General features: G+C 39.3%; 1 protein-coding gene across 2 annotated transcripts in view; it reads right to left on the bottom strand.

Moving 5' to 3' along the window:
* Nucleotides 1-2,464: 2,464 nt before the first annotated feature.
* Nucleotides 2,465-14,072, bottom strand: part of sltm (SAFB-like, transcription modulator) — a 48,830-nt gene continuing 37,222 nt past the window's right edge. For both annotated transcript variants that reach the window (XM_068017902.1, XM_068017903.1), the window contains 7 exons: nucleotides 13,797-13,977; nucleotides 11,795-11,919; nucleotides 10,017-10,157; nucleotides 8,867-9,250; nucleotides 7,894-8,041; nucleotides 7,352-7,518; nucleotides 2,465-3,612 (listed from right to left, as the gene is read on the bottom strand). In XM_068017902.1, coding sequence (XP_067874003.1) covers nucleotides 3,474-3,612; nucleotides 7,352-7,518; nucleotides 7,894-8,041; nucleotides 8,867-9,250; nucleotides 10,017-10,157; nucleotides 11,795-11,919; nucleotides 13,797-13,977 — 1,285 coding nt within the window. In that variant the 3' untranslated portion in view covers nucleotides 2,465-3,473. The remainder of the gene's footprint in view (nucleotides 3,613-7,351; nucleotides 7,519-7,893; nucleotides 8,042-8,866; nucleotides 9,251-10,016; nucleotides 10,158-11,794; nucleotides 11,920-13,796; nucleotides 13,978-14,072) is intronic.

Consider the following 14,072-nt stretch of genomic DNA (forward strand, 5'->3'; position numbering starts at 1 on the left):
GGCTGTCTCTTGCCGCCTTTACTGAGGGAAATTGTGGGGTAGGGCAGAGCAGATTGAGAAAAATGTAACTTGGCTTGTAATTTTATCTGATATCCAATGCTTTAATTATGAATCTCAAATCAGGAAGAAATCTTAAACATTTACTATATAGTACATAAGCACCAAAAAAATGTTGTTTGGGGAGTCTAGGAATAGCAAACGTAGGCTTGGCTCTAACTTGTAGGCTTTCAGGAGTGAAGTTAGGAAACACTTCCAACTTCCACCACCCTGTGCATGTCGAACTCTTCAAGCAGTACAGCAGTTGATGCTAGGTCAATTAGTTTTAAATCTGAGGGATAGCTGTTGTGTCAACAATAAATCTATTAAGGAAAATTAAGCAGAGATGAGTATATGGAGTTAAATCAGATCAGCCATGATCTCTGACTGGAGGAACAGGCTTGAGGGGCAAAATGGCTGCCTCCTGTTTTATAAATTGTACCAATGAATTACTGATCAAATGAAATGTAAAAAAAAAATTGTATACATGAATCTGAAAGTACAGGGTAAATGAAATGTCTGAATAATACACTTGCATTCCCATCTCTCAACCTTTACAGAAATAGTAAATGCTTTGATTTTGTGCTGTTGAGTTTTAATGATCAGTTCCTTTTTCTTTTAATTCTTTCGTGGGATGTGGGCATCGCAAGCCAGGCCAGCATTTATTGCCCAACCCTAATTACCCTTGAACTGAGTGGCTTGCTAGGCCATTTCAAGGGCATGGAGGAGTCAACCACATTGTTGTGGATCTGGAGTCACATGAAGGCCAGACCAAGTAAAGGCAGCAGATTTCCTTCCCTAAAAGGACATTAGTGAACCAGATGGGTTTTTACAACAATCAACAATGGTTTCATGGCCATCATTAGACTAACTTTAAATTCCAGATTTATTAATTGAATTCAAATTCCACCTTCTGCTATGGTGGGATTCAAACCCATGTCCCCAGAGCAATACCTGGGTCTCTGGGTTACTAGTCCGGTGACCATACCATTACGCCGCCGCCTCCCCCTGCCACTCTTACAGAATAATTAAACCACTAGATGGTGCTAGTATGTTGTAATAGCTGTAAGGATATAATTTCATTACATGTTCATTTTGAGAAAGAGTTTTGGTTTGTAGATATTTTTGGGAGGAGAGGGGTAAAGAGGGATCATGAGAATTCTTTACAAAGCCAAAGGAATTCCTTAAGTGATGGGTAGGTATTAGTTCTGAAACTACCCCAAGGGATCTACACGGCAAGACCATAAATATCAGGTATTGGGTTTGGTCAGCGGTTAGCGCTACATTAATTAGCTGCAGCTTTGGTTGAGGAAGATGAGACAGATTTGTTGCTACTGGTCACTGATTGTATCTACCTTCATCAGACTTATGGGGTTATAAATACATTTGACCCTCAACTGTGAACACACCTATATCTTAGTGCATTCTACGGTTGTTAAACTAGCTGGTGGAAATGATCAATCTTCTATCCAATCTAACACTGAATATAATAATATTTACCTGAGACCTGACTAGCCTAATGAGCACTGCTCATTCATGTGTATGTGGTCCCTACTCCTGAGTTATAATTATCAGACAATCATTTGGCCTGATGCTAAGTGCTACCAGCACATTTCCAGTATTTATCTGCAGGTTTTCCTTATTCTAACATTAAAGTACAACTGCTTTTGTTTGAGGGCAGCATACCTGTCTGAGCTATACTTCATTCATTCAGCCAGCTGTGAAGAGCAAGTACTCTGCCCTAAAGCTGCTGTGTTTGTCATGTGACTTGGGGAGCAGTTAGGTGGGGGGAAACGGGTTGTGTGTGTCTGAAATTGCAATATAAATGTATAATTTCACAGACTGAGATGAAAGTTTCCCAAAAAACCCTTAGTACTTTTACACAAGATAGCAAAAGGTTGGGAATAGTATCAGTTTCCCCCATTCCATTATTGCCACTGGGTCAAAATGCTGGAATGCATAACCTGATGTGTATGAGTACTCAGTCATCTTGAGGACTGTAGCTCCTCAAGGTGGATAACCATTGCCTGAAGGCAATTATTGGAGCCTTCCCCATGTTACCTCATAGTCAATGAATAAATTAAGAAGCATTATCTCAACCAAGTTCTGGCCTAGTCAGTCCATCTATTTCACTAATTCCACCCACCATCACTACTCCAAGGCTAAATACATTTTAAAATGTCTCTGCAAGCACTGTCTTCCACTTCTCATGGATCTGGAATGGTACTTCAGATAGTCACTGAAAAATCTCAATATTTGTACGTGATGGAATTTCACACCATTTTCTAAATTCAAAAACAAACTTTTGATTCTTTAGAGAATCGCTTAAAACATAATGGGAGATTCATTTAACTCATTGAAATCAAACATACTGTGAATCGAGGTTTTTATAGAAAACATTGTGAAAGAGTGACAAACTCCAAATAACTCAATTTCATTAAGATTTATTCCAAAATGCAAGAATACATCTTCCCAGCATCAATACCACATTTATATATGTGAACTTGTAAAGAACAACCTTTCTTTGAAAAAAAAATTAAAATTGTTGCTGGTAAATGTAGAAAAGAATTAATTATCAATAAATACAAGCACTATTTTGCAAAAGGTGAACCCTCTACCTCCTGTGCACTGTTGAACATTTGAATGTTCACTAGCTAGTGTTCACAGTAGAAAAGGCTAACTACAGATGGGTGACATTTGTGCAACTTACTGCTATAAAACATTGTGAATAATCTAGTTGAGACTATACAGTGGAGCCTCAGTTATCTGTGCTTCCATTATGTGCATTCTCAATCATGCATGAGATTGCAATTATAGGTTTTGTATTAATTTCAGACTGTTCTTGATTCAGCTGGATAAGTGGTAATTAGGTATCCATATTTGGTGGAATTTACTATCCACACAGCTGATGTTTAGGGGGCAGGAGACTAATGGAGTCAAGGCTGCCAGCATTCATTAAGAATGTTCAATTTTTAAAATAGAAAAGCTTGGATGTTATCTACATGTGCCAGGAGCTTGATTAGGCCATCTAAAAAGATACATCAGAAGTTTAAAAACTCACTGTTCAACTAAGTATAAGGGACCTCCCAACATCTTATTTCCATTATCCATAGGGAGGGTTCCCCCACCTCTCCAGCAGCAGATAATTGGGGTTCCACTGCCAAGTTCTCCCAATACAAGACATTTACACAGAATCAGATTGAAAAGCAATAATGGTTTATTTTACTCCATTTTCAATAGCTGTAGCGCTAAAGAAAAAAACATTAGTAGGTCCATCAGTCACAAAACCATTTTCTAAAAAAATACAAGGCCTAATAACATGTCTTTAGAACAGGGAAAACACTGAAAAGATAGCTGGTTGTACACATTGAATAAGACTACTAAGTACAGACAAATCTCAAAACAAAAAGAGACCACCTGCTGCAAACATCTGTACATCAGAATCTTCGTGGAGCACCCCCTTTGAATGGCTTAAAACGAGCATCTCCTGATCCATGTATTCCTTTGGAGCCTGAGACATTGCCTCCTTGCATTGTGGTGTTGGTGATCTGCACAATTCTGTTTGCTACAGAAGGACTACAGTGGGCAATGAAAAAAAACAGTAAGATACTAGTGCAGAATTCTCATCAGTGGCCACAATTTGCACCTATATCTTGGTACAGAAAATGTTACATTGTCGCAAAGCATGCTAAATGAAAAACACAAAGTAACTGAGCAACAGAACATCTGTTGCAACTATTTTCAAAACAATATTAAAACCAAAAATTGTGTAAACAGGATGGAGAAAAAAAATCACAACCACTCAATCTGCAGGACAGTACCCTTGTAAATTCTGTTCTCATTCATTAAATTCCCACTACCGAAAGCCACAAATCAGTATTTTCATGAGACTTCAAATGGATGTACTGGTCAGAGCTTTTGAAAAGCAAAAGTGTCACATTTTTGATATTGCTAGTCTTTAATGTAGTGCAATGTTACTATTTAAAGCTGTGAATGTGGTGGTGTATGGCCAGTTTCAATGACAGAAACATTACCTCTAAAATGTTAATGTGGAATGGTAAAAGTAGAATTTATCTGTTTGGTGGAGAGATTGTCTTTTTTCACCAAATTACATTATACACATTCAACTGTTCTTCGACTTGGGTTGAAATGCTTCCTACACAGATTGTGTGCAAGTCTTCCCTCTCCTGATTTTAACTGGCTTAAGTGAGTTTGGATAGTCTTCATTCAGGTCCTGATAGATGGGAATCATAGTGCAAAACTGAATGAAACACCTACTGCACATCATGTTTCAGGCAGAGGCCACAAGACAGTTGTGAAATGAAAATGTCTTTAAATAAGGAAAGTCAGTTTGAAGTTGGGGCATAGTAAAGTGAACTTGAGTCTGTTGAACCTACATCATGCCTGTCTTTTTTAATTCATTAATGAGATATGGGCATCGGTGGTGAGGCTAGCATTTATTGCCCATCCCAATTGCCCTTGAAGCAGATGGTGAGCTATTTACTTCAGAAAGACGGAGTGGCTTGCTCAGCCATTTCAGAGGCAGTTAAGAGAATCAACAGCATTGCTGTGGGTCTGGAGTAACATCTCGGCTAGACTGGGTAAGGATAGCAGGTATCCTTCCCTAAAAAGGACATTAGTAAACCAGATGGGTTTTTATGACAATATGCTAGTTTCATTATTTATCAACTGAAGTTAAATTCTCTGGTGGTAGATATCCACTACTTGCTCATGACCATCTAGTGACCACTGTGATAAATGTGCAGCCATGGACAAGGTTGGCAAAGTAGTAAATACCTAAATGACTACATTTAGAAAACTGGGGTAAGGAGCAGAATATGTTTTACAGGAAATGCTTCAATATAGAAGAAAAATAGCAGCTTCAGGTGGCTTATCTGACTGGGCACTATGAAGCACTCTTTTGCAGGCCAAAAGATAAAAAGGGAGAAAGTCAGTAATAAAAAAAAAACTCTTACTAAGCAGCTCCTAAACTGTTGATACAATTGTCTCTTTTCATGGATCCAAATATATCAGCCTATTTCTACCATCCTCAGAAAAGGCTTCAGCCTTCTAAATTACTTGATGTTCCAAAACATCTGTATGTAGTGAAACAAGACTCCTTTCGAAAAGTACCAAAAAGCTCAAAAGGCCCTTTGCAGAACTTTCAGAAGGGCCAAGATCAGAGAATGCACTTTTAAAATTGGAGGTTGAACATGTGTTGGACCTTCCCAAAAAAACAAAGCTAATGCAGCAGGGGCTTGAATTCTTTAAACTTAAATCCAATGTGAAACTGTGCCAGATTATTCAGCATCTCCAGTTTCAGGGTGAGAAATACATTAGACCAAGTTAAATGTGCCCCAGTTCCTTATCTCAACGATTTGCTACAGTGCCCTAACTTTATGCAATGAAACAATCAACTGAAACATGAACTAATGGGAAGAGGATTCTGTATGAACTCATTTTATTAACAAAAATGTTGAGAAAATGCCAAGCTTGACAAATCAAGCCATAAGTTTACCACAGGATTCCAAATATCATATGGGATATATAATCTGTGCATGGTGTGAACTTACAAGAAAAATGAAAGTTAAGTATAAAAGTTACACATCAATGGGATGCAGAAAGCCTCAGGAAAACCTGGTTTCAGGTACTGTACATTTTTCTTAAATGACTTCAAATGCAGCTGGACAAATGTCCCTGGTATAGTGGGAGCCACAGACTTTACATGTAGCTGTACAATTATCTCTACACATCATAATTGAGAATGTCCAACATAAAGCATTATTTTTCTAGCAGCCATCATCCTTGTAATCAACGGGTCGAAGAATCAAAACGGCCCTGAATGAGACAAGGCTCTGAGCTTTTTATTCCATCATCTTTCAATTTAGGGTATTGATCAGGTATTAGTCATGTGATACTGAGGCATACAGAGGAAGGAGGTTCAAAGTTTGACTTCCTAACTCTGCTCAGCCAGTCTCAACGACAGCAGCAAAAGGAGCACTACACTGCACAGATGGAAAGGAAAACACAAATGTGGGCAACAGCTCTTGCTCATCACTATCTTGTGATCTCTGCTAGAAATGTCAGTAAATGTACAGCCAAGGACAAGATTTAGCTTGGCACAAATTAGGCAAGTGACTAAAATTAGAGGTTAGGGGAAATAGCAGAATATGCTTTACAAGAAATATTTCAATATAGTAGCCCACTGCCTAAACTGACTGAAGTACCAACATGTGGTGTTTAAGTCTTGGCATACAAGTCAAACGCCCAAAATCCAGTAAGTTCTGATGTCAACCATGCCACTGTGTGGAGATTCCAGAATATACTAGTGTCTATCCATCATCTTCATGCTTCCCACATCAGTCATACAGACTGATGTCAGATGATTTTCTATATGCTTGATCTGGTTTATATTGCATTTGTGAAGTTATGAAAGCTGAGATCTCATGCTCATAAGCAGACATCATGAATGGGATGATTTAAGAGTCTATACTAAAATCTCTCAGGTGCTGATAACTAGATGAAGACAACAATTGGCAATCTATACAAAAAACAAGTATTTGGTATAAATTAAATTCTAAGAAATATACAAGGAATGAAACATGCGTCTACGGGCCTACTACAGATCATAACTATCAAAGCTTTGAAGGAAAAAAGAAAAGAATAAGTGATTCTCTACAAAGATTTGAAAGAGAAAATCTGTAGTATTCAAACCCTTTCCTAGTCCCTCTTCTGAGATGTACTGCATCAAATAATTCTCATTTGCTACTTAATGTGATTATCAAACTTGGAACAATAATTTCAGCCCCATCCAGGAGTCAACCTATTTAGGATTTCTGAGACTGCTTAGATGCCAACACATTTATGATAAAGTTTGTATCTTGTGACAAGTTTGTAAGAATGGAAACAATACACATTGTGGTTATGAGTTGAGAATGGTTTTAATGCATTGAAAACAGTTTTTTTTTTAAAACACAGGAAAAACAAGTTTCAAGTAATTTTGCCAATATAGATACATCAATATCCCTTTAACATTTGACTATATGATGAAGCAAGCTATTTTGATGGGTTTGTATTCCTCAGTCCTAATTATATTCTGTGAACAAACCATCTGCTGTGAATACCTAATAGGCATCAACAAACTACCCAGAAACAACTCATACACTTCATTCCAATAGTTTTCAGAAAGAATGAGCCTATTTAACATAAAACCAGTCAAAAATGTAATGCCATACAGAAAGAAGTCTAGATTATTTACAATACATGTTTAAGCTACAGGCAAATCAAAACAGCTAACAGACTACAACTTTAGTACCTGGATAGTGGCATCATGCCAGGACCACGACTGTCACTCATTCGACGCATGTCTTGATAGCCACTGCCTTGAGAACTGGGTCCAGAATGCCAACTGTTCCGTGGTCCTCCTGAATCACGACCATGACGTTCTACCACTACGTGTCTGTTATCGTGGTAGTGAGATTGCTGAGAAAAGAGGTTGCAAAAAGTAAATACAGACACAATCATAGCACTTAAATTTGACAAATTAGTTGCAACATTATGCTAAATCCCTACATGAAACCCTGGTAGGAACACAACTAATTTGATGGTTTTCCAAAAAACATACATTTCAGTAAATACAGTAAAAACTGTTTTATTAGCTAACAACAGTTTTAAGTTGGATTATTGTTGACAGTTATATATGTCACATCAGGGTGAAAATATGGATCTATGATTGAAAGTTGATGTTAGCAAGGAAAATGAAAATGTGACTATATAAAAGTGAAGTGCTTATCACTAAACAGAACTGCCAGCGTTCACTATCCAGTAACTTCAAATTAATTGTTCATCACTTCATACCTGAGTATTACTGCCCCTGTCTCCTATTCCAGGTCTTCCCCCATCTCGACTATTAAACCCAGCCAAACTGCCATGTCCGCTCGGTGGTCCACTTCGCATACTCTGTCCAGATCTCTCTGGGCGTATCCGATCTCTCTCTCTTGAATTCCTAAATTGTCAAAAAATAGTTTGTTTACTCACTGATGAATATTTACAAGTTAAATTACTTGCTTTCACTTAAAACACTGATCATCAATAGTAATATTCAGTTTCAAAGGCCATCTTTTTTCTGTTGCACAGTAAAATATATTCCACAAACTAGTTTCAGAGATCAAAACCAGCTCACAGGGAAGCAATGTAGAATCAAAACAAATTGCCATTCAACAACCTACAAACTAGCATGTGACAAGGTTCAGACTTTTAAATCTATCACTCCCAGAGGCTCTTCCAGGCAACTGTATTTCTATGACTCGAATATAACTTAAAGAATGCATTTGGATTCCTTTTTTTTTTTAAAAACAGTAGGTTGAAAATTTATTTTTTCATAATGCACTGCAATCGTTTGGTTTCTCTTACCCAAATGTTGTTGATCCCACATAACATGGCATTCTCAACTAAAAAGTATTAATGAGCCACAGTGAAAGTAACAATTCAAAGACTAAAAATAATTCCCCTTCCCAGAAACACCACTAGAAGTCACCCCAGAAACAGGCAATATGCCCACAGTCATATCTAAACATTTAAAACATCATGTTATGCTGCTGCAAATGGATCTAGGATAGATGTTGCACGAGCGAAATGAGGCATTTCGGTACTTTATTTAAAAGACTAGACTAAAAGATGGTAACACAAATTTGTCAATTGTAGGTGTCAATATTAGCCCCAAAAGCTTCCTTCTCCAGATCAACTCAATTTAATAATGAAAAAGGAGTTTCAGAAACTCGCCACATGTATAATACAGACTGCAAGATGGTTAGAACAAATTCAATGTTACCTCAATTCATGTTTAGTAGAGCCCATGCTACTACTAGGCTTCCAATCATTGGGTCTAGAAGAATTATGACTTGGCCGACTGTGGTGGACTCCATGGTCACTCATCCTACTCCTGTCTGGAAAATTTCTCGATGGGGACATCTTTTGTAGATGTTCATGCCCCCTACTACCACTTGACCGATCCTGAATTGTTACGGTTCGCCGGTCATCTCGCTCCCTCATTTCTCTCCGCTCATTATTTGCATGAAGTTCGTTTCTTTGTTGGGAAGTTGGTCTTCTGGAATCACTATATGGTTTTGGATATCGGTTATATCCAGTGTCCTCTCTGCGACTACCAGAACGATTCTTTTTTCCATCTCCTTGATGGTTATAACGATCACCTCGTCTGTAAATTTGGGGAATATCATGCATTAGCTTCAATGACCAGGGATTTATTGCACCATTGTTGGAAATAAATGGGTTGATTTTTTTCTCAGGTGTCCTGTCCTATTCTATCCTGTAGGGATGCACATCCACTGCCAGAGTGAGATCAGGAACATACCAGATCACACCATGCAAGAGCGGGCACAAATTCAAGTTCAGAACTCTGGTGCAATGTACCCGTATGCCAAAACAATGTACGTTAGCATTAGTTTCAATGGATGCAATTTATATCTTAGGGCGGCACAGTGGCGCAGTGGTTAGCACCGCAGCCTCACAGCTCCAGCGACCCAGGTTCAATTCTGGGTACTGCCTGTGCGGAGTTTGCAAGTTCTCCCTGTGACCATGTGGGTTTTCGCCGGGTGCTCCGGTTTCCTCCCACAGCCAAAGACTTGCAGGTTGATAGGTAAATTGGCCATTATAAATTGCCCCTAGTATAGGTAGGTGGTAGGGGAATATAGGGAAGGTGGGGATGGGGTAGGAATATGGGATTAGTATAAATGGGTGGTCGATGGTCGGCACAGACTTGGTGGGCCGAAGGGCCTGTTTCAGTGCTGTATCTCTAAATAAATAAATAAATGCACCATGGCCCTCTTCAATCTTCATATTTATCAATTCCATCTTTGCAGCTTTAGCAGTTCTGTTCAACCAATCATGCCGTTAAAAAAAAACCCAGCAACATCAGGTTTCACTTGGTGCAGTCAAAATCCAGATGCAAAGTTAGCACTCACCTATCAAATGACGACGGTACCCTGTGGTCAAAGTCATTATAACGGTTTGGTTCTTGGCGACTATAATCAGAACTGTGACTGAAACGGGCGTCACTGTCCATGGCCCTCCTTTTGTGTTCATTCCAATAGGGTTCATCGCGCCTAAATATGACATTTATAGATTTTAATCATCTTCAGGATATTTTAGTTTTGAAAACATTTCACAACTTTAAAATTAATTTTTTCATCTAAAGTTTAGATGGAAAAAATTAAGGAAGTATCACAACAGCCACACATAACTATAGTACTGATTTCCACAGTTAGGGTGAAGAAAAATGTTCTTTCTATAGCTGTGTAATTTAAAATAAACCTTTAACATTTTAAAACTAAAATAAAACCTACTAGTTTTACTTCATCTTTGTCCAGAAAAAAAAGTATTATTATCCCTACATTTGTATAGTACCTTTAAACATAGTAAATTACAAAATGCTTCACAAAAATGGAAGGGGCAGGCAAAAGGGAAACAAGGAGGTCGGGATTTACAAGAATGGAGCAGTGAGCTGGGATGTGGGGCTAAAGGAAGTTACAGAGGTAAGGTAGAAAAAGGCTTGCAGAGATTTGTCAATGATGTCAACATTTTTGGCTTCAATGAGCTAGGGGCGGTGGTGCAAGAAGGCACTGAAGGTTGCAGAGGACAGGAGCGATAGTAAGCATATTTAAAAAAAATTTCTTCATGGGATCTGAGTGTTGCTGGAATTCTCTTCCCCAGAGAGCAATGGAGGCAGGGTCATTGAATATTTAAGGCTGAGTTAGACAGATTCTTGACTGACAAGGGAGTCAGGAAAGTACATTATAGGCCACAATCAGAGCAGGCTTGAGGGGCCAAATGGACTACTCCTGGTCCTAATTTGTATGTTCGTATGGTAAGGCCAGCATTTGTTGCCCATCCCTAATTGCCTTTCAAACGGTGTGGTGTAGGTACACCCATGGTGCTGTCAGAAAGGGAGTTCCAGGTTTTTGACCCAGCGACAGTGAAGTTAGGATGATGTGTGGTTTGGACGGAAACTTGCAGATGGTAGTACTTCCATGTGTCTGCTGCCTTTATTCCTCCAGGTGGTAGGTTGTGGGTTTGAAAGATGCTGTCGAAGGAGGCTTGGCGAGTTGCTGCAGTGCATATTGTAGATGGTACACACTGCTGTCACTGTGCGCCAGTGGTGGAGGGAGTGAATGTTTAAGGTGGTGGAGGGGCTACTTTAACCTGTATGGTGTCGAGCTTCAAGTGTTGTTGGAGCTGTACTCATCCAGGCAAGTAGAGAGTATTTCATCACAGTCCTGAATTACAACTTTACACCAAGATAGGATGTGGGCATAAGAGTCATGAAGTCATTCATGCCACAGAAGGAGGCCATTCCCTGACTCGAACCCCAGAGCCCTGCAAATCTATTTCTCTCAGGTGGCCATCCAACTTTCCCTTGAAGTCACTGATAGTCTCCGCTTCCACCACCTTTGTGGGCAGCACGTTCCAGGTCGTGAGTTCTGGATAAGTTAGACTTTTTGTGTACATTTAGAATAATTAACCCTGATAATTAACCCAGACAGGTTTGTAAAAAAAAAATGGCAGTTAAGATCATCTGGACAGAGTTATAAACCACAATCAGCAAAAGCTTACCCTCCATTCATTCATGCATGGAGTGCGAGATCAGAATTAATGTCTTTGTTGAGAACACAAATGATTCTGTATATTAATGCAATGAACATACTACAGAATATCCGGTCAAAAATGTGATTTACAAACTTACCTGTTATCTACATCATGTGGCCGTTTTAAAGAATTTCTTCTTTCTTGTTCATAACGGAGCTGCTCTTGTTGCCGACGTAGCTCTTCACGTTCACGGGCAATACGCTCTATTTCTTTACGGCGTTCCTGAAGCATTGAATTGGTACAAGTGTGAAATTCTTTGTTTTGAACCATGACTCTGTGGCCCTATCAGTACATTACCCTCCTCCAGCCTGGAACCCAGGCATATTGTATGAAACAGAGTAAACTTCCCTTCTCTTCACCCAAGGAACAATATGCTCTGGTCCAACAGGGGATTCATCACTGGCAAAATTTTCAGTCTAGCAGGGTGCAAATGACAACTATGCTACAAACCTCAGGCATCTGAAAGACTTTCCAACTGTACAGCAACACAAAAAACAATTTCAATACAAGTCTCACCTTGCTAAGATTTCCCCAGCCGGCCATCATTTAATACAAAAACAGAAAATGCTGGAAATGCTCATTAAATGAAAAAGGGTGCAAGCTTAAAACGGGTGATACTGGGACAATTAAAAAAAAGGGTCTAGAGGTGCTGTGAATGACAATAAAATTACCAGCAGCTTCTGTCTGAAAAAAATAGCATTGGTTGGAATCTGAAATTGTTGAACTCAATATTGAGTCCAGAAGGCTGTAAAATGCCTAACTGAATGATAAGGTTCTGTTCCTCAAGCTTACATTGAGTTTCATTCGAACAGTGTAGGAAGCCAAGGGTAAAAAGTTCAGATGAGGCAGAGAATTAGACTGAGAAGCGAAATTCTTCACCCCACTCGCACCTCCGACTGTACTTGCTCCTGCCTTCTATCCCATCACTGACCTTCTCTTTTGTTCCTTCCTCCCTCTACCCCACTTTCCCTGCCTCTGTATTTGCTTAAGAGCTGTTACATCTCGACTTTTTTCGGTTCTGATGAAACTTCAACTGTTTCTCTCCCCACAGATGTTACCTGAACTGCCGAGTATTTCCAGCATTTTCTCTTTATTTCAGTTTTGGGCATCCACAGTATTTTGTGTCATTACTTAACTGTTGTTAATATAATCCCATCCATTAGTTTAATTACACCTCAAAATTAAAAATTCTCAGTTTCAATGAGTGATGTTCGGAAATCGTCCCAAAAGTCAACAGAAAACCAAACTTTACTTCCAATATTTAACCATGGAACTTGAGACCAAATTGGATTCAACCACGAAATCTCAATTTACAAATAACTCAAGTCAGGAGTTCAGTCTTGCGTCTCATCAAAAGAGGACACCTCTGACAATGCGCTAACTTAGTACTGCAGCCAGCATTGAATCTCAGATATAAATAACCCCCCTGCCACTCTTCAACCCCACAAATACCACTCCCACGCACCCCCCCATCCCCCAGAAACTTAGAATCAATAAGCTTAAGATCCAGACCTGAATCTATGAGGAACAGTTTGCTTATAAGTTAAATTTATTAACACTGGTATATTGCATTTGAGATCAACTTGTTCAGCCAGTGTTTGAGATGCGGGTTTGCACTCAATCCCCATATGCTGAGTTTCCAATCTCAGCTTTGCCATTCTCAGAAATTACCAATTCAAAGCCAGGCACTTTACAATTGAGTCAAGATGGCAATTAAAAACGAAAAAGCACGAAACAGAATCCAAGTCCACAAACACAGTTTGCAGTGAAGAACACAGAAATGTGCAAACAAATCCGCAAGTAAGTGCACAACGCTGGAAGATTAAGAAGCAGTGGGAGGCAACTTAGATTTCTCCGGTCAGCTTCTTTTTGGGAGAATCTATCCCATGATGCTCGAGCACCATCTCTTGACAACCTATCCGAGGACCAAGTTAGTTTCTACAGGCCAAGCGAACATGTCTTGACAAAAACACTTTTAATCTTGGCTTGGGGTGAGCAGAGAGTGATGAGGAGGAAAGGCAAAGAAACGAAACTTCAAACTGTATACAATCAAATGTTCCCTGAGATGGGAGTCTACATTGAAAAGCTATATGGAGAACCTGTTCTATACGTATGCGTTCCCTTTCCAGTCGTTCCCGTTCCATTCTTTCCCTCTCAAGTTTCTGTTTTTCAATTTCCAATCGTTCTCTTTCTCGTTGCAAGCGATCACGTTCTTCACGCTCACGGATCATGCGAATGCGCTCTCGCTCACGACGTTGCCTTTCAGCTATTTCACGCCGCCTAGTTTAAAAAGTTTGAAAAAATGCAGAGTGCATACACGTAAGCACAGCAGAAATCTTAAGCCAAGCCAAATGGAACATTTTTGAAATTTTCGT

Source organism: Heterodontus francisci, chromosome 38 (assembly GCF_036365525.1).
Source record: "Heterodontus francisci isolate sHetFra1 chromosome 38, sHetFra1.hap1, whole genome shotgun sequence".
In the NCBI taxonomy this organism is placed as follows: Eukaryota; Metazoa; Chordata; class Chondrichthyes; order Heterodontiformes; family Heterodontidae; genus Heterodontus; species Heterodontus francisci.